Below are 27769 nucleotides of genomic sequence, written 5' to 3' on the forward strand. Positions count from 1 at the left end.
TCACAATACCACCATATTCATGTCGTATGCAGATTTAAAAATTGTAGCTTGTCAAGGTCATTAATATGGATCAAAAAAGGCAAAGGTCCCAATACTGACCCCAGGGGAAAGTCATTAACCTTCCTCCAGTCCAATAATAACCACACTGTATGTAAACCTCTGTTGTCTGTTACTTCACCAGCTTTGGATCCTTTTATGCCACATGATGACAAGCCTACTATACGGCACCTTATCAAAAGCCTTCTGGAAATTTATGCACACCACATTGACTGCATTTTCTCTCATAAGCTCTGTTAGCTCATCAAAATTTCTATCGAAGTCATTACACACAATTTGCCCTTAATTAATTGACTGGTGACCATTAATGTCATCCTGCAACAATATTTCTTAAAGCTTTCCCACCATTGAGCTGTAATTGTTGGGCTTAACTTAACTCCCTTTTTGAACAAGGGAGTAAAAATTCACCATTCTCCAGTCCTCTGGCCCATGCCACAGTATCCAAAAAGCATGAAATACTATGGTGAGCGCCACCAAGATTTCCTCCATAATTCCCTTAAAATCCTAGAACACACCCTATCTCATCCTGTTTGCTAATAAATGAGGTGAAGTTTTCCTGCAAACAGTGATGAAAACTTTGAACACACAAGCACAAGTAGTATTTGAGGCAAAGGGCTTAGATGTATTACGAGCGGCTAGATATGTATACAAGGGGAAAAGGGATTAAATAACATGTTGATAAGATTATCCAAAGTAGTGGTAGAGGTTCAAGTAGAGTTGTAGACTAGTAAACTCTATAAGGTATTTAAAATAAAGGAGTTTACTAAGTAGAGAAAAACAATTTTCCCTGATAAAGGAATCCAGAACAAGGTGAAGGATATGGAACTCATCCCACCATAATTCAGTGTACATTCTTTTAGGCCTAATACTTGCTTGATGGAGATAGATCGTCCTCCAGTGTCAAATCGCCTCTGTTAGATTTTACCTGTTTCTTTATGGAAGTCCCAAAGTTCAGCATTGTACTGCCTCAAATTGGCAGCAGCATTTTCCTTCATGCTGCCATCCTTCTGCCTGCCCCTGCACTGTGCCCTCAGACTGAAAAATCTGCCTGCTGAGCAGGTGCCGTGTACTGTGGCCGTATTAGAACAAATGGGGAAAAAAAAGCAGCTGCTGAAAGAAGAGCAAGGAGACCTTTCCATTTTATTTACTTCAATTCATCCACTTGTCTTTCTTCTTTTAGGTATTCCCTCAGATGACTTACTTCCACACCAGTTCTAAGGAATGGAAGGCACCCGTGTGTAAACTCTTTAACATGGGGTGGCTGTTGCATATATTTAACCTTTTTTTTTAAGGTGTGCAAGAATGTTACTTCGTATTTTAATATTTTTAAATTAATTTTTATAGTACTATTACAACCATTCTAGTGAACGTCTATTTTAATACTTATAGGAATTTTAACCTCAAACTGGACTGCAATCCATTGGTTTTGGGGAGTTGAAATCCAGCTCAATTTACCTGTAGCTTGCAGTTTGGTTCATTGAAAGTTACTCTCATCTGGGTTTCTTTGATTGATAAATACCTCACACAGTAGCCTAACTATTAACACGTGTTTCATAACATTAACACATTGGCTGTCAAGCAAGACACCTGGAAACCATCAAATTCAAGTAATAAAAAGTTGTTAAAATAAACCGGTAAAGAAGTAGGTCTTTGCCAATCACCTCAAACCTGAGAAACGACTGACATATTCAAGAACAATGTAACAATCCTAAAATGAGACAGCTCTTTAATTAATTATACATATCCTGCCCAACAACCTGTTCCTTCCATTCTGGCCATGCTGTAGTGTTGTTTTCCTCTCTCCATTGGTCAGTGCTAATGACGTACTAGCCTGCTGCAGAAAAATTTTACTGCAATGTAATTTCCTAGTTCAAATCTACTGCAGCAATAGAGAACACAATTGCAAACCTAATGATCACAGTCGACAATAGAAAATAGCTTTGCTATCATAAAACACCAGATGATATAGAATAAGAAATGAATTATTATATAATTATGATAATACCAATCAGAATGTCTAGCCTCTAATATATTTACTGATTGATATGAGCAAGTACTTGCACTGACATTTTCAGTAGTGGCATCTAACCATTTTAAGAATGGCTTATTGGACAATTATTTCTCAAGACTGCAGCATATGAAGAGCTAACTCTGTGGCCAGAATTCCTGTATTAAATATGCCCTATGATGATAAGCAAGGGAGGAATCCTATGGTATCATTATGTATCCTCTAAAGAAATTCACTTCAAACAAATTATGAGTACCAAAACTTTAGCAAATAAAGGAAGGCTATTGATAGAGTGAAAACTAAAATAAAACACTAAAAAATAAATTCAATGTTGCCAGAAAATGCAGTGAGTTTTAACACAAAAAGGCACATGTAAACAAGTACTTTACCTTTGCTTTGCGTTCTTTCCTCTCCCACCATTCATCAAAAGTCCTAAATGCCACCATCTCAACCATTTTGCGGTTCAAGTCTCGCTTCATTATGTTCTTAAGTTCCTTCATGACCACCAGCAAGACTCCATCAATGGTGGCTTTGTGAGGATCCTCTTTCTTGAGTTCATACCCAGGAGGTGGGACCGTGGGATCAAACTTTGGCAATGGAGTCCATGGCTGACCATGAGCAAGACTTGAATTCATCAGATATGGGCGGTACGGTTGCATATTTCCAAACTGCACATTCATTCCACCAGCCATGAATGGTGGGTAAGGAGATGGCCCTTGACCTTGCATCATACGGCTCAACATCTGAGTCTGCATTTGAAAAGACATTTGCATGCTTCCCCACTGGTTGCCTATACAGTTCATTAGGTCCATGGATATCATTGGATACATGTTGGGAGGGAAAGGATGAAGGTGAGGAAGCAGGGGAGGGGGAGGAGGTGGGGGAGGCGGGGGAGGTGGTGGTGGTGGTGGGGGTGGAGGGGGCACTCCAGGAGGGCACAAGTCTGGCCTAGCTGGAAGTGGAGGGGGTGGAACAGAAACAGTGGGATGCGTTGGAGGTGGGGGAGGGGGAGGAAGAGGTGGTGGCAATGGAAATCCTGTTTGTGGAGGTGGGGGTAATGGATGGAATCCTGGTGGTGGTATAGGTATGGCAGAAGCCGAGGAGCTGACCACTATAGTTTCTGAACATTCTGCACTGGTTATTGGACTTGTACTTGTTTCATCGTCTGATATCTCCATGTCTTCCCCTGATGACTGGTGGGCCTGTCAAAACAAGACAGAAATCAAAATAAGTTCAAATATTCTCCTTTTAGAGAAAACATTTAACTGGAAAAGTGCTTGTAAAATATAACTTTTTAAATCATGTTATTTATCTTGGACACAAATAGCGATTGCATTGTTTAAAAGATTTTGCATAGCTTAGAGATAAAAACACCTACTTTTCTGACTTATCAATTCCTGCAAATTTATAATACATATTTATAAACTCTGTCATCTTCATTTTATTCCATGTTATTTGCTTGGATTACATTTTGTCATATTTAGTATAGATTGCCTAATAAAGAAGTGTTATCCTTCCTTTTGAAAACTTCTAGGAACTTGGCAGCATCCACAATGACAAAGCTTGCCAAGAAAAAACATCAATGTTAAAGTGAACCACAGTGAAACATCAAACTCAGAGAAGATAGAAACATAAATCAACATCTTATAGCTTCTCATATTCTTGGCTCCCACTACAACAGGTCTGTTGAAAACCAAGAAGGAAGCAATTTTTACTAGCTAGTAAACAGAACATGTCCTCGAATTGTTTTGCATTATTCCAATGCTCTAGAAGGAACAGAATCAATAACGGACACTGAAGCAGACATTCAAATTCAGTATTAAGTATTCATAAGTAGCACACAGCATGGAATATATCCAAATTAGAACTGAATTCAGTTTTACAAATTGTACATTATGGTATGAGCTGATGTAGATATTTTTAAAAAGGTTTCTTTCTCACATTGTCTAATTTATGCTATTACACATAGGCACATTGCGATGTTCTAATCTTGGATGGAATAATATCACAAATAGGATGAGAGTGAATTAGTAGCCTGTTCTGCATCATTCAAATTTTTAATTCCAGTGGAACCATACAAATTTATTAACTAAAGCTTTGTTTTTATGAAATACTTAGGTACTTGCGTTAGAGCCCATGCAAAATTTATAATGAAAATCACTAATAATCTCCATATATCCAAAGAATCTGCCACCAACAGATTTTGAGGTTCTAATTTATCTTGTAATGTATGAGCAACGCCAAAAAGGATTTTCCAGACTTCCAGGTCAGCAATACACAGAGGAGGGAATCAGCATGCTAATAAATATAAATGCAAATACAATTATAATCAGCATTAACCATTGATCTAAAACTTAAGAAACTCTGGATACAAAAGGTGTCACCAGATAGGGCTGCAGTAAGATACTGAGACAGAGGATCAGCCATGATCATATTGAACAGCTGAACAGGCTCAATGGGCTGAATGGCCTACTCCAACTTGGAGAGTACAATGAGAATATTTGTTTGGATACCAATTAGTTCTCCAAAGACTCCATATGGTTTGATAAGTAGAAATGATAGGACATAAGTGGAACGAGAGGATGAACAATCCCACCCTAAGATACAAGTTTCATTTGGCAATGTTTAAGATGTCTTATTATATTCTCCAATTTTAAAATAAAGTAAATAAAGTCAAAATGAATTACACTAACAAAAGGCAGCTACATTGCATTGCAAGTCAACATGGGAGGACATCTTAATGGAATCTCAAATTACAAAACATACAGTAAATATTAATTTCCCCCTCTCATTTTGCTGAACAGAGTATGTTTAATAAAGTCTGAAATCTTTTTACAATTTAAAACACATGCTCCTTTTTGTATTTCCGGTAGGATTACCATTCAGAAAGGTTGCTTTCTAACCCAATGTTGTGGAGTTTCATCAACTCTTCCTAACAATACTATACCACCCCTATCATTTTTCTTGTTTACAAAACATATATGTTCACTCAAATATCCTCTGCATCAAGTACAACTAACAATAGCCATGTGCAAATTTTACAAAATACCATTTCTCTGAGTCATACAACCACTATAATTTAAGATCATCTTTCTAATTCCTTTCCCTCAATGCTTTGTGCATTTTGTTTTGAACTTATCACTGGAATACCACCTGCTGGCCAGGCTTCTGCCTAATCTTGGCATGGTTTGGAGCCAGCAAGGTCTTCAAATTTCCTTACTAAAATTTCACTAAATGTTGCACCATCACCCTATCACACGCAAGCAAAATATTTCCTTAATTGTGCAATGGGAAAGACAGTGCTCAGATGAACTACAATTAACAAGAATGATGTACTTTAAATGTGGCAGAGGTATAAATTTCAGTGCAGACAGCCCTGTCTGGCACAACACCAGTTGTAACTAATTCCAAGATAATCTACAAATGCACTACAGCTGACATGTCTAGTGACAGATCATTTTTCCAGTGACATGCAGACAAATGTTTTAACTTGAATAGCCTCCTTGTAATCAGAACCTGTGTCCTATCTATCAAATCCAATCCTTCTGCTCATTCTTGTTTAACAGTTCAAACTGTAACAGACGAACTAGCAATCAAGAGCCAGCAATGAACATCAACTAGCAATAATTATTGAGATTGTCAGTAATCCTTGGATCATCTAACTGATATCCCAATACAAGGGCTCTCTAGATTACGGAAGACCTGACATGGAAATCTGATGCAAATTATCCCATAAATTTTTAAAGCATTTTTTTCAAGGCAGGAAAGCAAACTTCCTCAGGAGCTATGGGATAGGGGTAGCAAATAGTTAATTCAAAAGATAGCCTTCAGAAAAAGAACTGTTTACATGTATTCTCCCACAGTAATCAAAACAGCTGCCAGTTTACAGTGGGGGGGGGGGGGTTGCCACTTAAGAGATTTGCTTTGGAAATTGACAAGGCAAATCTCTTCTATTGACACTTGTAAGATATCTTATCAAACAATGTAACATCTATTGATACTTTAAGGCCATCAACACTAGCCATTGGATATGGAACATTCTGATCGTGTCCTCGACAGAGGGGAAGACAATAAATAAATGTTCATGGTGATCAACCCTCATTAAGATTGTTCCACTTCTCACTTACTGAAAAAAATTAGTTTACGGAGAGTTCGCAGGAACGGAACCCTTACATAACCCAGGGACTGCCTGTGTATAATGTGTATAGGATATGAACTTTGTAAATTTAACCTACTTAAACAAAGAGGGATTATTGCACCAAGGGGTTTCTCCATTACCAATGATGAGAATAACATTAATACTATGAGAAAACAAGATTCACCTACTGTATAGATAGATGTTAACTCAAAAATGAGCATGAAGGATTGAAGTTTAATAGAACACCAGAGAAGTATGATCATCTGTTAACACACAATGCTATTTGTCCATTGAAATAAGATTCAAAGTCTTAATATTAATGGAAAGGCAGGAAATGATGGGTGGCAGAAGGGGGATGGAAAATAGCCTATGGTCAGCAATGGAAGTATCCTGACAAACGTAATGCCATTTCCTATCTGGCAGCTATCTAAACTGATGATCTAGCTGGAGACCAGGAGTGAACGCCAGCAGAAAGATTGTAGCTGAGGGACCCGTGGGGATAGACTTTGCGAGATCAGGAGACTGATCTGCAATTGGAAGATAGGTGGGAGGGTCTTGGGTGGAGAACGTGTGTAAAGAGAGCAACCAGGAGGGGTTGGTGCAGTGCAAGGCTGTTGATTGATCAGGGCCAGCAGTGCCAAAGGATTCCTCAGGGAAGCAGGAGTCCTCTTCCTGGCCCACAATGAGTCCTGAAAAAAAGCAGCATTTACCTCGTAGAGCTTTTTAGCCAAGTTTCCAGTCAACGCCAATTCGTGCTCTGCACTGCCACCATGGGAGTCCAAATTTACATACTTTAAGCAAGTCCTGCCTCTACACAGCAGAAAACACTATCTCTAAAGCAACAGAATAAACAACGGATGGGCACATTGGAAATTGCATTCCCCATTTTTACTGCCTTAACTACCTTCCTTGTCACCCAGGCCCAACCTCTTCAGTTGCTTCATCAACAATCTGCCTTCCATCAGAAGATCAGAAGTGGAAATGTGAGTTTGTGACCCACATTGCCCATGTATCATTCCATGTATTGATTTTGAGTCCATCCAATGACGTAGGAATTGACAAAATAATTTTTCAGGTTACTCATGTTAGGACACAATCCTGAAACATTCACTGAATTACGCAAACTGCCCATCAGGTGACAGATCCTTAGACCAAAGCATCTTAAAAATAGAATATTCGTGAATTGAATAGTTGACAATCCAGTCTAACTGCAATAATTTCTATTACCACTTTCTCATGAAATTAACAGGCACCTCATCATTTACCTTCAATGTACAAATAGCTTCAATGCAATTATTTAAAGCTTGTGGTCTATATTGTCATGAAAATTTAAACAAAAAAAATTAAAGCACCGTTTCAGTTTTATAACATTACACAATATATTCCACACAGCCGGGAAGAACATTGCATTTCTTGTGTATTTTAAGTGCTTTCTCAGCAGCTCATTAATTAATCTAATGACTAGTTGAGCAATACAGATCTGCATGATCTCATGATCCTTGACCCTGGGCAAGGAAGATCAACTAAAAATCCTGCTCTGTGCAACAGTGCCTGCAAACCTATTGTGAACAGCAGGTAAGGACTTGGATGTATGTTGTGTCTGAAACTGAATAGTCTGCCAATATTCACAACTGGGACCTGCATATTAATTACAGTTACTTGAGCAAGATACTAGAGAATAACTGACACTGGAGGAACAGAGTCTCAACAAGCAGTGAGCATCTTCACAAAGACAGAGGTTTATATATATTTATACTGATATGAAATGTATAATATAATGATGGATTCACCCTCAATAGCAATTAATTTTGGCATTGCTTCTCTTTATAATGTTTAATAGACCTCTCATGCAAGGTAAACATAGTTCTTTTGCTTACTCAGCAAGCAAAGTTCCACATATTTTGAAAGTAGAGTTCAGTATGCCAAAACTGACCTCCAATACAAGATTCACACATTAAAAAAGAGAATTTGGCCTGAACTCAGCTTAAATGTTAGAAAAAGGTACAGTGTGTTTTTTTTAAACAAAAGCATAGTGCAATATTTTTCTAAAGGTTTATAATCAGAGCTCAAGTGATAATAAGGTAGCTGCTTTATTACTCATTTTTGTCACAATTGAGCAGACAAAAAGAAACTGACTGAAGAAATAATCAGTACAGACAGCATTTTTGTAGAGGTGTACTGTGGCATACAAAGACAATCACAATCACAGAGCAGAATCATAGCACAGTTACAGCAGACTAAGGCTATTCAGCCCACTGTATCCACACTGGCTCTCTCCCAGACCACTCATTAGTTCCATCCACAAGCATCTTTTTCATAAGCTTGCAAATTTTGCTTCACCCATATATTTATCTAATTCCCTCTTGAAGACCACAATAGAACCTGCTCCCACCACATCTGCAGGCAATGCAATTCAGGTTCCCACCACATTGAAAAAAAGTTTTTCCTCTTGCCACTCTGAACTCTCTTCCCCTTGATTTTTATAACAGTGACCTTGACCCCTTCAACAAAAAGAACAGCCCATCACTATACACTCTGTCCAGATTCCTCATCATTTATATACTTCCAGCTAATCTCTCCTCTGCATTCTCTTTCCCCAAAGAAAACAATACGAATCACCCCAATCTATCCTTGTGATCCTCATCCAAAGAACTTTTCTCATAAATCTTTTCTGGACCTTCACAAATACTTTCACACCTTTTCTATGATGTGATGATCAGAAATGAACATAATACTCCAATTGAGGTAAATAGCAGTATTTTATGAAGGTTCAGCAGAACATTCCTGCTTTTTACACTCTATGCCTCTCTTGATAAAACATAGAATAGTTTATGTCTCATTAACCTGCCTTGTCACTTTCAATGATTTGTGCACATATACCCCTCAGATCCTTCTACTTCAACACCCCTTTCAAACTGTACCCTTTATTCTATAATGCCTCTCCTCACTTTTCGTACCAAAATGCATCATCTCACATTTCTTCACATTAAACAACTTCTTCCTTGTGTCTCCCTATTCCACCAGCATGTTTATATCTTGCTGCAATCTATCACTCTTCTCAGTTCACAATACTACCAAGTTTTGTGTCATCCTCAAATTTAAAAATAGTGGCTTGGACTCATGTCCAGATCAGTAATATTGATTAAAATAAATGGCCTCAACACCAATCCCTAAGAATGTCTGCAATTTGTCTTCCTCCAACCCAAAACAAAACATTCACCGTGACCCTCTGCTTCATACCAACTTCACATCCAAAGCTATCAACATTCCTTTCATGCAATGTGATGATCAGCCTGTTATGTGGCACCTTATCAAAAGCCTTCTGGAAGTCCACGTACACCACATCAAATGCATTACCCTCTTCAATTCTAGCCAGTACTTCATCAAAAACTTCTGCTACGTATTCATTACAGTGTAGTTTTGAGAAGAGAGGTGAAGAATAATCCTCCTCTAACAATTACGACAATGACAGATGCCTTTTGAACAGAGGAGCTGAGCTGACAGAATTGCAAAGCTTAATTTAAATAATGAATCGAAAATTAGTTTAAGCCTTTTAACTCATTCTTGAATGTTTGTTATATATAATTGTGGTGCTTGTGACCCAGTTTCCACGACATTATGGTGTGGGCGAGTTAATCTGACAGTAACTGAGATGGAGGAGGTGTGATGCAGGACGTGTGAACGTTCACAGTGTTCAAGGCCTGTACTCTTCAAAAAAAAAAGCCTTGCTCAATAAATCTTTTGATTAGAATATGCAATCTGCTATCACGAAGGAGATGAGGTGAATAACTTAGATACATTTAAGAGGAAGCTAGATTAAGAAAAAATGCAAAAAAGATATTGATGGATACGCAGGTGGGGTGGATGAAGGAAGCCAAGAGTAGGTTCATGTGGAGCATTAACACTGGCAATGCTCAGTTTCTGAGCTGCAAATTCTATTCATTGCTATGTAATCTGACTGGGTATACATTTTATCCCTCATAAAACCCCTTTTCCATTTTTCCACCCTTCCTAATGCAGTTCAGTGCTGCTTTAATGCCGCAATGTAGCCATATTGCATAAGTGCACAAGAACCTTCAATGAATGCAGATAGATATTCCACACAGCTGTTCACCAGAAATCAGATGAATTATTTTACAGCACCTTTATGGAAAAGAAAGCCACATGGTACTTCACAAGATGATGAGAAAGCACATACCAAAGCTTGGAAGGAGTGATTACAAGGGGTGACCAAAAGCAGAGTCAAAACAAATGCTTTTAAACACCCTATTAGAATTTGAAAGTGCTGGTGAGGGAGAAGACCACCAATGGAGTGCCAAGTCATATAGACAAGGTCTCAGATTAATTTCTTAGCCTGCAATTAGCTGACCTTGGACAAGTTAGAGCTATAAAATAATCTCATCTGAATGAATTCTGTGGCCTCCTGTACTGTTACAATGAGGCTCAATGCAAGCTTAAACAGCACCACATCTACCCTCTGGGTCATGCAGCCTTCTGAACTCAATGCTGAGGTCTCCAACTTTAGGTAACTCATTCTTTATCTCTTTCAGACGGTCTTCAACAGACCTAGCCCTTTCTCTCAGCCATCCATCTGTGATTTTGGCTCAGTTTTTCCCTCCCCATTAGTATAACCTTGTCTGCTGAGCCTGTTCCACAGCCTTGCTATAAGCAACTCATAACACACACAAAGAAGCATAGCCTGATTCTAACTATTGTATTAACTCATTTGGTTTCACCCTGTCAGATATATATCCTCGTCCAATTTCTCTGCTACTGAAAACTCTTCCCTAGTTTCGACAAAAGATCTCAGATCTGTTTCTCTTTCCTTCCTACCTGACCTGCTGAGTGTTTCCAGCTTCTTTTGTTTTTATGACAAATCATCTCATCACTGTTGGCAAGGAAGGGCTGGTTCCAAATACCAATATCAGTTAGACGTGTCATTCTCATTGTCCAAGGTGCTGTGGAACCTTACAGATGAAACACCCTTTCAATTATACTACTTTCAGTCTTGTATTTATATTATTTTCTGTTCACAACTCCAGCTCTTCAACACTGTGGAGACCAAATACAAACAGGATCACTGCCTTACAGAAAGCTTCCATTCAGGTTGCATCTGTGAGAATGATTTTTGCCCATCATCTCAACGTTCTGGTCCACTCCTACTCTGATCTCCTCATCCTTGTCTTCCCACAGCAAAGTTCAGCAGAAGATTGAGAAACAGCACATCATATTTTGATTAGTCTTCTGGATTCAACAACTGGTTCAACAATTTCAGATTGCATAACCAGTTTTTCAGATTTCATAACCAGTTTTTCAGATTTCAGTAACATAGAACGATTCCACTGATGTTAGTTATAATTCCTGTTGACTTGCCGTTTGTTTGTTTTCTATCCCATTTCTATTCTGTTTTGGCATCGTAGCATCATATTGTCACTTGAACACTAATGCCTCCACCCATTCACCCAACTTTTCCTTTCCTCTCCACTTTCCTTGCATGTACTTGCTTAAGACTCACTGGAGCTTTGTATTTTTCCATTTCTAATGGCAGATAATCATCTCAAAACACTTTACTCTTCATATAAGCTCCCTGATCTTGTCAGCAATTCACAGTCTTTAAAATTTTAATTACTGAAGTATTCAAAACCAAGTACTTTTTATTTTCTCAACTACAATTTTTAACACTGACTTGTCAACATCAAACATTGCCAGTATCATTGTAGCACAAGCCAGAATTACAGTGAAGCTCCCTTTACGTTGCTCCAAGGATGCTATTTTATCCCAATCTCTGAAGAGCACCAGAATGATAACATTCCACTTCTAATATCTGGCATTCAGATTTTATGAGCAATTACCTAACATTAACATCACTGGCAGAGAGATAAATGGCAACCACCAACAGCTTGGTCCTATTGTGCCTCAATATTTTCACAGCCTCTCCATATGGCCAACAATATCACAGAAAGTCCACAGTTTGAAGTGAAATCATAATCATAAAATTGTGCACACACACAGCTCTTCAGCTATAAATGCTGATGCTCTGGCAGCTACCTCAAAATATAAATGACAATTTTAGGTCACTGGTAACCAAATCAGAAAGAACCAAACAGAGCTGCAAGCCCTTCCTATACTCAGTTACTAACATGCTTTTACAAACTAACCATCAAACTACATTAAATAATAGACTTTTTTTTAAACTTGCATCCTTTTTCAGCTGACTTTCCATTAGGTAATCTTATCCCCCTCATATAACCATTCATATTCCCCGCAGTTGCCTCTTCCTTGGCCTTATTTTGTTGAATTCTTAGTTGAATCTCTTACTTTCCTTTGCCGCCCCTCATAATTTGCTTTCATCAACACCTCCCTCTTCACTTTGCTCATCTGACCCATCTAAAGAGAGGCAGAATTGGCCAAGGTAAATTGGTAGATCAGCCTTTAAGGATCATTTCATAATCTCAGCAACAGTACATTCCAGTGAGAAAGAAAGGCTCTATGAGTAGAATTCACCATCCGTGGCCAACTATGGACTATAAGGGTGGTAGTGGTATCATTTTGAAAGAAGACATACAACCTGGTAAAGATTAATGGAAGTAGACAAGAGGATTAGGAATGAGAGTTAAATAGCAAATAATATAAAAGCTCTCGGCAAGAATATCTAAACAAGTATATAAAAAGGAAAACAATGTGGAATTAATGATGGGAGAAAATGGCAGAGAATCCAAATAAATATCTTAGATCAATTTTCATGATGGAAAACATCAAAAACATCCCAGTGATATGTAATCAAGAAGCTGTAGGGAGGAAGGAACTTAAAACAATCTCTATCACTAGAGGAGAAAGTGCTGGGCAAGCTAATGGGGCTAAAAGGTCTGAAAGACCCCTGATGCCTGCATCCAGGGGTTTTAAAAGAAGTGGCTCCAGAGATAGCGCAAGTCTGCCGTAATCTACTAAAATCCACGAGATTCTACAGAGGTCCTAGTGGATTGGAAAACCACAAAAATAACACTGCTATTCAAGTTAAGAGGGAGATAGAAGGCAGGAAGCAAAAAGATGGTTGGAAATGCATTGTCAATCCTTCAATATCTCTGCGTCTAAATTCTGAAACTCCCTATCCAACAACACTGAAGAAGTACTTCTACATGAAAGATTTCGGCAGTTCAAGGCAGCAGCTCACCACCACCTTCTAAAAGGGCAATTCAGCATGGACAATAAATACTGGCCTGGCCAGCAATGCCTAAAGCCAGAAAAACAAATAAATAAAAAAGCAAGATATTCATTAAATCATAAGACAATCAGAGTCAAAATGACTTTATGAAAGGGAAATCATATTTGACAAGTCTGCTAGAGTTATTCGAGGATGTAATAGGGTGGATAAAGGGGAACCAGTAGATGCAGTGTATTTGGATTTCCAGAAGGCATTAGATACGATGTCACATAAAAAGGCTATCACACAAAATAAGGGCTCATGAGTTGGGGGATAATATATTGGGGAATTGGTTAACTAACAGAAAACAGAATCATAGTCATTTTTGACTTAGCAATCAGTAACCAGTGAGATGCCACAGGGATCAGTGCGCAGGCCCCAACTACTTACAATCTATATTAATGGCTTGGAAGAAGGGACTGAGTATATTGTATTTAAATTTGCTGAAGATATAAAGATAGGTGGGTAGGCAAATTTTGAGGAAAACACAAGGAGCCTACTAAAGGGATATAGATTGATGATAGTGAGTGGACAAAAGATTGGCAGATGGATTACAATGTCAGAAAATATGGAGGTTATCCACTTTGCACAGAAGAATGAAAAAGCAATTTATAACTTAAATGGAGTGAGGCCACAAAATATTACAGTATAGAGGGATCTAACAGTCCCAGTGTATGAAACACAAGGGGTGGACATGCAAATACAGCAAGTAATTAGGAATGCTAATGAAATGTTGGCCTTTACTGCAACGGATATGGAGTATAAAAGCAGAGAAGTTTTCATGCAACTTTACTGGATGCTAGTAAGACCACACCTGGAATATTGCACGTAGTTTTGGTCTTCATGTCTAAGGAAGGATAGACTTGCATTAGAAGCAGAGCATAGAAGGTTCAATGGGTTAATTGCTGGGATGAAAGAATTGACACACGAAGAGACATTGGGCAGGTTGAGCCTATTACTCATTGCACCTTAGAAGAAAGAGGGGTGATCATACTGAAACATCTCAGATTCTGAGGAGGATTGACAGGGTAGACATTGAAAGGATGTTTCCCCACCAAGGTTGTCTATTGGTTTCAAAATAAGGAATCACCCATTTAAGGTGGACATGAGGAAGAATTTCTTTCCTCAGAGGGATGTGGCTCTCTGGAATTCTCTATCCAAGAGAGCTATGGGGTAGAGCCATATTGTATACAAGACAGAAATTAACAGCCACTTGAACAAGTAATTCAAGGGGTATGGAGAGAGAGCATGAAAGTGGTGTTGAGATCAAGGCTGGATAGGCTATGATCTTATTGAATGGTCTTGTAGTAATGAAGTGCCAACTCCTGCTTCTTGTGTTTTTAAATGTTCTCAGACCTAAATGCTATTTTTCACCTTGAACAGTCACCACCCCACCCCATTGCAAATAACTGACTGCAGGAATCCAAAAACTCCTCAGAGTAACAATTTTGTGGAAAGAAAATACTTAACAAAAATATAAAAGTTGTTGCAATGACATATTTCAACTATGACAATTAGACAAATGCACATAATTTAAAACTAGCAAAAGGCAAATCCAGAACAGATCTCAGAAACCGTGTTTGTACACAAATTGGAATGACGATTTGAGTAAGGCAGTGAACACAAAAATCCATTTGTAAATGGCCAAATGATGAATACACATTCTGCCTAGGTTTTCTACAATCAGTGAAGAGATTGTGATCTGTAACTTGAATCATTCAGGCCCACCTCATATTCCTACATCTTTTTAACAGACCTATTCAAGATCTCAGACACATATATATATATATATATATATATAAAAAGTCCAAAACTCCAGAGCAGCACAGAAGATACATTATTTCTCTCAAGAATTAGTGGGGTTAGGGAGTGTAGACATGGAAACCTAGACTTCTTTTATTTCAAAAAGTAAAATTATAATTCCCTCATAGATAAACTAACAGGACATTCTATCATTGCAGAGGTCAAAGTTCTCCCGTCTTCCCTTTGTGAATTACCAGGATGTGGAAGCTACTTTTGAGGATGGGGAGCAAGAATAATGTGGGACAGATTGAGGGGTTTCTTTTGAGTTAGACTTGTGCCATCTTGGAATATATCTTAAAATACAAGACTTTATTTGTATTCAGGTTGCCATTTTTGAGCTAGGTAAGAGTACATCAGAATTATTTGAATACATGACCTGCAGATCACATCAAAGCTTGTGATCCCAATCTCATAATTCAGGTGTTCGCTTGACCTGGGTATAATAATGCAAAGCTGAAGCAAAGTACAAGAGAGTTTTATTCTATTTTGATAATTTCCTTCTCCTTCCACTGGGAGCCCATTCTTGATGTATTGCAGGACCGCCCTTCATTACAATTTCCAAAATGCCAGGCTGGAGGGGAGAAAAGGTAGATGGGTGAGAAGGGGAGAAATGGGGGGAGGAATGATGCAAGAAGCTGAGAGGTGATAGGTGGAAGGGGCAAAGAGTTGAAGGAGGAGGAATCCAGTAGGAGAACACATGGCCGACGAGTCAGAGAGCAGCAGAGATCAGAGGGGGGTGGTGAGAGAGGGTCTCACAGAACTCCCATCGAAAAGAGGAGGAAAACTTCTTCTCATGTCAAATATCTTAATGCTCCTCTAAATTAACCAGTTGCATCTGAAACATTTACAACATGTACTTATAAAGTGTTTTAAATGTCCCATCACCACCTCCTGCTAGACTACTGGAAACATTCATGACTAATAATAAACTCCTTTTGTTCACTACAGTAATGAACTTGATGGGACAATTCCTGCTGTCCTAACCCAGTATGCTGTCTCCAAACTCACAGCTGATCATTAACTGCTCTTTGAAATGGCCCCATAAGCAATTCAAGGGTAATTTGGCATAGGTAGTAAATGCCACCCTCGCCAGTGATGCCCAAACCCATGAATGATCTGTAACTAGTAACTGTATCGTCTGGAAAGAAAGTGAATAATATCCTGGCTACATGGCCTGTTACTGCATAGTCTTTCAATCATATCTGTTCCATTTCCTATACTTCACCTCTCACTCCTTTCTTTCACCTGGGGCAAGAATAGGCTTCTTCACCTTCCATCCCAACAGCATTCACGTTCAATGTATCATGCTCCAAAATTTTTAACCGCCTTCAAAGCAATGCTACCACCCGACATAATCTTCCTTTCCCCTTCCATTTCAGCATTCCAAAGGGGCTGTTCCTTCCACAATTCCCTGATTCATTCTTTAATATCCACCCACTCCCTCTTTGAAGGCACTTTTTTATGCAACCACAGGAGATGCAACACCTTCCTTTTTCCCTTCCCAATATCCAGGTGAAGTAGCAATTCACTTGTGTTTCTATCAAATTAACGTACTGCATTAGGCACTCACATTGTGGTTCCATCTATACTGAAGAAACGAAATACATTTTGGGCAAATGCTTTTCAGAACTCTTCCATTCAGTCATCAAGGGAGACTCTGAGTTTCCAATTGCCTGTCACTTCAATTCTCCATTCCATTCCACTCGGATCTAATCTTTGGTCTCTTACCCTGTTCCAATGACGCTTAACGCAAATTCAAGGAAAGGCATCTCATCTTCTGAATAGGCACATTACAGCCCTCAGGGCTCAACAGTGAATTCAAAAGTTTCAGAGAACTAGCCTTTCTAGTTACTATGAGAATTGGCCAGCCCCAGTGCAAGGTTGACAATCTATACATCGTTTCTCTGCCCTCACAGATGCTGCGTATTTCCAGCATTCTACTTCAGATTTCCAGCAATTACAGTACCAATTTTTTCTCTCCATTTACATCTCCTCTAGCCAGATCAGCTCCAACTTACAAACCTTTCATATTTTATTTCATATTCATAGTTTCATGATATAGAAAGAGGCCATAAAACCCATCAAATCTATGCTGGTTCTTAGAACAACCCTCTTCTCCCTCTTGTTCCCCTACAACCTAGTCAGTCTTACACACCCATAAACTCCCCCTAGGAGACAGAAGAAACTGCAGATGCTGGAATCTGGAGCAACAAACTATCTGGTGGAGGAACTCAGTGGGTCGACACACTAGTGCTAACTTACAGTAGCCAATGAACCTACCAATCCATCTTTTGGGATGTGGGAAGAAACAATGGAACACCCAGAGGAAACCCATGTGGTTACAGGGAGGACATACAAATTCCACACATAGACCATCTGATGTTAGGATTGAACCCAGGTAGCTGGAGCTGTGAGGCAGCAGCAACACCTGCAACATCACCGTAGTGCCTTCACCACCTCTCTCACCATCACCACTCGTCTCATTCAGTCTTTCTCCATCTCCATCTTATCACAGACATTCTCTTTGTTCCCTCCACCTTTCTCCATCTTCTGAATCCCAAAACATTTTGATTTCTTTTTTTTTTCCCCAGACAACAACCCAGTCAATGACCTGAAACATTAACCACAATTCTCTCTCCATGGATGCTGCCTGACCAGTTGTGATTTTCCCGCTTTTGTCTCTTAATTCGAAATTATTTCATTCAAATTTTCTTAATTTAGTTTTAATTAACTGTATTAGACAGGAACTAGGGAGAGTGGACTGGGAACACCTGGTATTGGGTAAATCCACATCTGACATGTGGGAGTCTTTTAAAGACCAGCTGGTTAGAATTCAGGAGTTAAGCAAAGCATTTGATAAAGTCCCTCATGGTAGGCTAATCCAGAAGACTCATGGGATCCACGGTGAGTTGTAGGTTGGATTCAAAATTGGCTTATTCATAGGAGATAAATCATTTTGATATGTGATATGTAAAAGGAAAGTACACAGTAAATGGCAGGACTCTTAGGAAGATTGATGTACAGAGGGATCTTGAGGTGCAAGTCTATAGCTCCCTGAAAGTAGAAACACAAGTGGATAGGGTGGTGAAGATGGTGTACAGCATGCTTGCCTTCATTAATCAGGGCACTGAGTATAGGTTGGCAAGTCATGTTGCAGCTGAATAAAACCAGTCCTGTCACATTTGGAGAACTACATCCATTTTTGGTCATCACATAACAGGAAGGATGTGGAGGCTTTGGAGAACGTGCAGAAGAGGTTCACCAGGATGTTGCCTGGACTAAAGAGTTTTAGCTACAAGGAGAGATGGGTCAAACTTAAGATTGTTTTCTCTGGAGTGGAGGCTGATGGGTGACCTGATAGTATGATAATTATGAGAGGCATAGATAGGGTATACCGTCTGAGTTTTTTTTTAACCCAGATAGAAATGTCAAGTACTTGAGGGCATAGGTTTAAGGTGAGAGGAGGAATGTTTAAAGGAAATATACAAGGCAAGTTTTTTGTTTGTCTTATTTTGTACAGAGGGTGATAGATGCCTAAGACATGCTGCCAGGGGAAGTGGTAGAAGCATACAATAGCTGAGAAGCATTTAGACAGACACATGATCAGGCAGGAAATAGAAGGATATGGACTCTGTGCAGGCAGATGGGAATAGTTTAGATTGGCATCATGGTTGGCATCATTATGGGCTGAAGGGCCTGTTCCTATGCTGTACTGTTCTATGTTCTAAGCCTTCATATGCTATTTCAAATTCTTAACTCAAACTGGAATGTTGGATAAATGTTTAGTGAAAAAATAAGTTTTGAAAAGGTTCAAGAACACTTGAGTATTCTGTCTACAAAGTGTTTCACAAAATTTATGCTTATGGCTCAAACCTTTAAAACCTGGATCAGCTGCCATCCATTCCAAAGACCACAAGTATTATTGTGGTATGGTAAACACATTATTCCTTGGGTGATATGAACAATGCATTAAAAGAATCTCAAAAACGTAGTTACTCAAGGTTTGAAAGTAACGAGTCTCACATCACCACAAGGTCAATTCCAACAAGAACATTACTTTTCTGTACTTCCAGGGAGTGACCTGCTTGGGCAGCTCTTCTGATTATTATGCTATGAAGCAGGAATGTGGGAAGAAGCTCTCTGCACATATGGCACAAAATGTTTTAATCCAATACATTTGTTCATCAGACTGTTCCTAGAACCTCATCAACTCTATGGGATGCAACTGCTGGAGGTTGACGAGCCCTAGATGCACTCGGTATATTCTCCTTCTACAAAATCATTTGTACATTCATTAGGTACACAAGTTGCAATTTTTATTTTAAGGCTAATGTTCAATTTGTAATTTGGGCATTTGTCTGCCCAATAGCAAAGCTAATGACACTTCTCTGTAAATCTCATCATATTATCCCACATTATTCATGAGATTCAAAGTATGTTTTGGTTTCAATTTCTATCTGCATTCATGATCTGGATTTTAAGACTAGATGTGTCAACATTGTGGTTCAGAATTAATAGAGAAGTTGCAGAGAGTGGCGATGGGACTTGTTTTGTAAGGCACAACCCCTGTCCACCACATTCGAAGTATATATATTCAAAGATCCTACAAGATGGCAGGACAGATCAAGGTGGTTAAAAAGACATAGGAATGCTTTCCTTTATTTTCTTTATCAGGATAGGGAGGTTATGTTAGAACTGTTTACAACACCAGTTTGACTACAGCTTGAATATTGCATATAGCTTCCCTTAGTAGAGTTCAAAAACCAGGGGCATAGATTTAAAATAATTAGTAGAAGGACTAGATGAGGGATTTTTTTTGATCTAGAGATTGGTAAAGATCTTTTACTCATCACCTGAAAGGGCAAGAGGCAGAAATTTTCATCATATTTAAGTACTTGGATGTGATTTGAAGGTCTGTGCCCTGCAAGACTGTGGGCCGAGTGTTGAAAGGTGGGATTAGGCTACGTGGCTCCTTTTCAAATAGCATGGACATGATGGGCTGACTGGCCTCCAGTGTCATAACTTTTATATGATTTTATGGTTTCCACATCTAGGACATTGCTAGTCCCCTATTCTTTGATGCATCCAGTCCTCTCAACCATTCCTTGACATCTCTTGAAGTGAATCAAATTGGCTGAACACTAGCTTCTGTGATGGCAGGGACCTCAGAAGAAGGCAGAGATGGATCAAGCTATTCAGCACTTCTGACTTAAGATGGTTACAAATGCTTCATCTTTATCTTTGGTACTCATCTTGAGAATTGGGATGTGCTTGAAGCCTTCTCCTCCTGCTAGGTGTTTAATTGCCACCAGCACCACAAGTGAATGTGGCAGCACTGTAGTGCTTTGATCTATAGTGGAATTGCTTAGTTCTATCTGTATCATGCTGCTTCAATTTAGCATGCAAGTGACCCAGTGTTGTAGCAGCTGAGGCACCAAGACTCTTGGATTTACTCTTGCATTCCAGTTGTAAAAGGCTTCTGTTTATTCTTCCATGTTTGTGTATCCTACAGTCATCCAGAAGCAAAATAGCTTTTTTTAAAAATAAAACCTCAGACTTACTCAAGGCATAATACTCTTAATATTTTCCACTATTAAATGATGACTCATAAAATTTTGAAAATCAAAGCCAAAAAATGTGTTCTAGGATTTGAGTGCATTGTTTTTGTAATCCTAATTTCCCCAAAAGTTAATATATAGCAAATGTGGTTGTTTACTCAGTTCTGCACTGCCTCTATATTATTCACTTTATCTCTTCCTCCCTTTTTAAACAAATGTTAGCAGTCTCCAATTCACAGGCATCAGTCCTGTGGGCAGGAAGGACTGAAAAAAAAAGATGGTCAGATCCTCTGTAATCTACTCCCTTGCTTCATTTAACAGCCTGGCAAAAACTAACCCTTAATACCTTTCTTACTATTCTACCTAATATTTCACTCTCTTCCTCCTCAATTCCACCATCAGCATTGCACAATTTTTTTGTGAAGACAGCTAGACAATACTCATTAAGATCCATTCCCACATCCTCAGCCTCCACAAAAAGGTTCCTTTTTTGGTCCCTAATAGCTTCTATTTTTTTTCCTAAATTAACCTCTTCCTCTTTATGTACTTATTAAATACTTTGGATTTTATTTGATGTTTCTTGCTAATATTTCTCATACCTCCCCTTGCTCTCCTAATTTCCATTATAATTTCGCTTTCTATACCCTTCAATCCTTCTCTCAAGTATTCAGGGGCTCCAGATGTGCCAGTCCCACATTTTTTCTTTGTGAGATGGTTACCCTGAACCCCTTGAATACATCCTATTGACCCGACACTAACTTACCTTCACGTGGCTGTTTACAATCCATTTTTGCTAATTCACTTCTTAACCTGTTAGAATATTTTACATGAAAAGCAAATAATGGCATACGCTGCAAATTTGAATAAAAACAGAAAATGCTGGTGATATTCAGGGAGTCAGGCAATGGCAGATAAAAGATCATTGACCCCTTCCACTGATACTCAGTAGGTTAGGAAGTATCTCCAGCTTATTCTGTTCAAATCTTTAGTCTGGTTTTATCATTGTCCTTTTCAATGAGTATGTTAAATTAACTGAATTATTACCACTACCACAAAATGGCTCTCCCATTGGAGACGACTTCTGCGGAGTACTATACATGGAACCTGATGTATTGAGGAATTGGGTGAAGAAGGGGAACTTTAGTGGACAGGAACAGGAGGGCATGATTATAAGTAAAATAGGTATGGGGATCCAAAAGATATTCCTGGAAGAGCCTCAGTCCTTTCACTTATCCAGTAATTCTTGCAACTTCTGTGGACAACAGCAGAAACTGTACGAAAGAAAAGACTGACCACAGTCCTAGTGCAGAGAATAATCAAGATGGAGGAAGGAAAAGGAATATAGTGGTGACAGTCAACAGCATAGTTAGAGGAGCAGATACTGCATTCTGCAGCTGCCAGAATGTGGTGTTGCCTACCCAATAAAGGTTCAGAACATCTCCTCAGGAACTTTGAATGGGAGGTCAAAGGTCAATCACCTTGATTCACATCAGTGCCAACAACACGAGAATAAGAAAGCGATCCTACTGAGGGAGCAAGTGCAGCTTGGCTCCAACTTAAACAGATTCACAATAGGAATAGTTTCTGGATAATTACCTGAGCTACAGAAATAAAGGACTGCAGATGCTGGAATCTAGATGAAAAACATAACGATGCTGGAGGAACTCAGCAGGCCGGGCAGCATCCGTGGAGAAAAGCAGGCGATCAATGTTTTAGGTCAGGACCTTCTTCAGGGCTGAAGATAGGAGAAGGGGAAGCCCAATATATAGGAGGGGAAAGCAGAGCAGTGATAGGTGGACAAAAGAGGGGAGGCGGGGTGGGCACAAGGTGGTGATAGGCAGATGCAGGTAAGAGACAGTGATAGGCAGGTGCGGGGGAGGAGGGGAGAGCAGATCCACTGGAGGATGGGTCAAAGGTTAGGAGGGAAAAAAGTGGGATATAAAAGAAGAGATAGGCTAGGAGAGGGAAGAAAAGAAGAGACATGGTTGGGGGTGGGAGTAGGGGGTGAGGATTACTTAAAGTGGTTTCCCATTTTGTCCGCCATTGACCACCTGCTTTTCTCCACAGATGCTGCCTGGCCTGCTGAGTTCCTCCAGCATCATCAGGTTTTTCAATTACCTGAGCTACATGCACGTTGCCTGAGGGTCAATGAGATCACAGATTTGATACCAAGGTAGGAGAAGTGGGTTTCAATACATGGGGTTTTGGCACCAGTATTAGGGAAAGATACCATTGTTACATTAGGACTAGTTCAAATGAAGGGAAACATAGCAAGTTAGAGAAAGCACAAACCAACAGAGCAAAGTAGCAAAACAGGTAACCATAACAAGAGTGTGACAGAAAGAGAGAAAGCATTCAAACATAGGTGTACCTATGAACAGTCAGCGTACAGGAAAATGGTAAAAGGACAAAGTTAAAGGCAAAATTATACATGTACGAATACATGTATCACTCAAATTGCCATACATGAAATGAGGGCACAAATAGAAATAAAAGGTTATGAGCTAACAGATGGTAGAGAACACGGTTGCAAATTACCAGTTCTCATGATCTTGCCAGCTACAGTGGAGATGGTTCCTACCTACAATGTTCGTCAGCGTACACCTGCTTAAGATAATGCTCCAGAACTACCAAAGACCTCTGGCCAAGCTGTACTAGTGTGGCTGTAACCTGATAAAGTAACTAATTTCCCTGGTATCCTCACTAGTTGGATGAGGGAAAGAACAAAGTGTCTGCTTCTGTGTTTTAAATCCACCCCCTTGTTATATTGGTTGATTAGAGATGAACTTTAAGACCATTGAATTTTGGTTTGGATGACAGAAGATCTAAATTATTAACAACACCCTACACTTTTATTGCATCTATAGACAGAAAATTGCCAAGATAGTTCACAAGGCGGGAGAGGATGGAAGCTGCACCTCTATGCCAGTGTTAAAATAACTAACCTAAAGCTCAATATAAATGGAAAGAAAAGGATGTTGGAAATTAAGTTGGTGACGCACGGGGCAAAAGGAACTTTTGCTGCTTAGACAGACGGTAAGGACAGTGGAGGCAAGAAAGAGCAATGCTAATGCAACACCCAAAGCCATTTTCTTCCTGCCAACTGGTAAATATGGTCCAGATGCATAAACATCTTGACTGATAAAAAAGGCACCCAGGACTGATACATTATCTATCATAGACCACGAGAAAATCTGGACCACCCCCACCTCCAAAACTCACTCATAACCCACTATTAAACTGGCTTGGATCAGATAATCATCATTTGAACTTCAGGAATTACAGCAAAATGCCCCATTTCTTACCATGGGGGCATTGTATGCATCCACCAGCTCTTGCTAATCTAATCATTTTTGAATAATTTCATCAAACATGAAATGGATTAAGAAACATTTTTGAATCCCACCACAAAACGGTCAGAAAAATTGCAAACTTACTTAATTACTTGAACTCAATGAAAAAGCTAATATCAATGTTGAAAACCTTGAAATTACCCAATTGTTGCAAAAATCCTCATCTCTTATGTCCTCATCCTATCCAGTGGATCATATATACAACTCCAAATCTGCCAACATGGTTGACTTATAACTGTCCACTGCAGTATTATCCACACCCCTTGAATTAATTAAAAATAACACCAGCAATAACAATTGTACCAATACCTCCCTCCCCAGAAAAGTAAACTGACAAAATGTGCAATAATCAAGTAGCTGATGATCAACAGAAGTATTGAACGACAGTCCCTTAAATCTCCATTAATACTAATTATGCAGGCAAGGCAGTGAAACATCAAAGCAAATACTGCATTCCAGCCAGCCACCCAAGTGATAAACAAACAAGAGCTACTAATTTTTGCCCAGGTACCAAATACACTTTGCAAGACAAACATTGTTTGTGAGTTGAGACAATTACTTCAACCGCCAGGTCTGAGCACAAGCTAGAAGCAATAGTACTAAAGTAGCAACACAAACGCTAAATCTCAAGACATAGGAGTCAGCAAATAAAAAAGGAAACAGCGTGCAACGTTTGGAAGTACATCTACAGTTTATTTTAGCAGCTCCAGCAGATGCTGTCCAGGTAATAGAGTTAGTTTGGAGTTAATTAAGTGCAGACAGGAATCAAAGGAGGCACACCAGAAATAAAGCAATTCCAAATTGTGATGAAAACAGAAGTATTAACAGAGGAATGTGCCACCACAAATATCCCACTGCACAAGTTAAGCACCCTTGTGAAGTTGAAAAAAAGTTGATATCTATCTTAGTTATTTTCTTTTTTTTTATTTATATAGACTATATGTAAAATAACACTATAATTAGCTAGAAATCATGGTGGCTTCAGTCAGACATTTCCTGCTCCTGAATAGTTCAGTGGATAACTGGTCAGTGGCTGTAGAAAAGCAATTGCCTTTATTATCCAAACTTGGCTAAGATTCCCAGTCCTGTGCCTAGAATTGGATTTCACCATTTTTGTTGAACTATGCACAGCACTAATACACAATCAGTTCCCCTGGGGGGAGGGGGAGGGAAACAAATTAATCTAAAAGAGGTCAGAACCAGCATTACAGTCACTCATAAATCAGAAACATACTAAAACAGGTTCAGTCTCAATTGAACACAACTTCAACAATTGAAGAAGAACTCACTGCACAAGAATCTGAGAGAGGGTGTCAGTCCTCAAAGATGTTAGACACTCTAACATTAATAGCAAATTAGGCTAGTCAAAATTTCACCTAGAAATGATCACCTAACCAATTGGTTTGTAAGACAAGCTTTTCACTGTACCTCGGTACAAGTGACAATAATAAACCAATACCAATCCAATTTCTAGGTCCCAATTCCCACACTGGAATTGTGCATCCATTTCTGGTCACCACACTTTAGGAAGGATGTAAACATCCTGTAAAGGATGCAGGAAAGATTTACTGGAAGCCTCCCAGGGATGAAGAATTTTAACCTCAAGATTAAACCGTAGCAGGAGGCCGTCGTTCTCCTTGGAGCAGAGATGGTTCATTGAAATCTGGCAGTGATGGAGGTGCATAAGATACACTAAATAGAGGCTGTTCTCATTAGCAGTGGCTCAAGCAACAGAAAAACCACATCAGAAGTGGTGGGCAAAAGATTCAAGCAAAACACAAAGCAAAATGCACTCTAAAGGGCAGTGGAAACATTGGCTTAGAACTTTCAAAAAGGGGTTAGAAAGACACTCGAACAAAAATAATTTCAAGAGCTAAGTTAAGAAAGCGGGGTCAATGGGACTGACTGGATCATTCTGCAGGGAGCCACCATGGACTTGTTCAACCAAATGGTTACTTTTGTGCCCTAATGATAGATTCTCCCAAGGTGAAGTTACATGAAGAACCAAGGAGGAAATAATTCCATGTTTTCCTTCCTTTGAAGAGTACTTTGATTTTCACTGTTCATACCACAGCTAATGGGACTCAAAGACTGTGACCATCCTTTTCATGCTAACAGCAATAAAAGACCTTTACCATAATCAAATCTGTCAAGTCATTTTGAAGGAGTGTAATAGGGCAAAGGACGTTGGGGATGGAATTGGAAGAAGGCAAAGTTTCTGAAGGGTTATAGACATTAAAGAAATCACTGAGAATACAAAGTTCAAGAAATAAAAATCACCTTTTTGCAAAATGAATACAGAAGTTGAAGTTAGCTGGAGCCAGTATTCTTTTATCTGAATCAGAGAGTTGTGAACCAACGTTCCACTACAGCAAGAAATGGGAACAGGAGTTTGTCATTTGGTCCTTTGAGTCTGTTCCATCAACAAACAATATAATGGCTGACCTTCCACCTCAAACACCATTTCCCTGTGCTATCCTCATTTGCTTTAATATCCAGAAATCTATTGCAATCAGCTTCCATAGCCTTTCCTGGCAAGGAATTCTAAAGATCCACACCCACTGAGTGAAGAAATTTCTTCTCATTTCAGTCCAATGTGAACTACCCCTTATTTTAAGGCTGTGACCCTGGTTCTAGTTTTCTTAACCAGACTAAACATTCTCCCCACATCTATCCCATTGAGCCCTGTAAAAGATTTTACACATTTCAATGGAGTTGTCTTTCAATTCTTCTAAACTCTAGAGAACAGACCCCTGGTCTCCTCAATCTCACCTATGACAGACCCACCACTCCAGGAACTAGCTTGATGAATCTTCACTGCACTCTCTCTGCAGAAAGTATATCCTCTTTTAGACAACCAAACCAAAATTGTACACAATATTCCAGGTCTGCTCTCTCCAAGACCTATGTAACTGTAGTGAGACATCTTTACTATTGTACTCAAACCCTATCACAACAAAATCCATGAGCTCAAAAATCACAGCTGTTACCTTATCACAGGAATGTAAAATGAGGGCTGCACCTCAACTGAAAAGATAACAGGCTGGATAATGCCAGCCTGGTGCTATCACCCACAGTCTGCACTTACCTGAGTATATCTCACTGGGCTAGAGTCCAGCAGCATGATCTCAATAGTAGCAGAGCTCTGACAGCATTGAGCAATGGCCCCACCTATGAAACTCTCTGACAACCAGCAAAGCTGAGGATGGGACATAGCAAGGTCCAAAATCTGTCATTCATTTTCTTTTTTTTTTCCCCAAAAATGCCCCAACATTCACAGACATTTAAAAATTAAAAAAACTCAATTCAAAGCACATATTAAAATAAAGCAAAATAAAATTTAATATCTGCTTTGCCTCCTGAACCTTTGCCCTATAATCCCCATTGAAATTAATGGCCTTTCAGATCCTGCATTAGGTCAAATGTGGGGCAAGATTCCCAAGGCAATTCCCTTGGGAAATCCCAGCAAAGCTGGGGTTCACAGCTGGACTTCCTGGTGTTAGGGTTACGGGGAGTCCAGCAGCAGTTCAAACTGACAGATTTGGCCATCTGAATCTGTCCGCAATTCCTAGACCTCTGATGGACAGCATGCTCGCAGAAGTCTGGGAACTAGTTCAGTTTCAGCAGTAGCAAAAGTCAGCACAATCCAGA

The 27769-nt window shown here is 39.3% G+C and overlaps 1 protein-coding gene across 1 annotated transcript in view; it reads right to left on the reverse strand.

Annotated features, from left to right (window-relative positions):
* Positions 1–27769, reverse strand: part of setd1ba (SET domain containing 1B, histone lysine methyltransferase a) — a 110875-nt gene that overhangs the window by 61394 nt on the left and 21712 nt on the right. The window contains exon 8 of the mRNA XM_052032357.1: positions 2455–3267. Within this exon, the coding sequence (XP_051888317.1) occupies positions 2455–3267 (813 nt within the window). The remainder of the gene's footprint in view (positions 1–2454; positions 3268–27769) is intronic.

The sequence above is a fragment of the Pristis pectinata genome, chromosome 17, assembly GCF_009764475.1.
Source record: "Pristis pectinata isolate sPriPec2 chromosome 17, sPriPec2.1.pri, whole genome shotgun sequence".
Lineage (NCBI taxonomy): Eukaryota > Metazoa > Chordata > Chondrichthyes > Rhinopristiformes > Pristidae > Pristis > Pristis pectinata.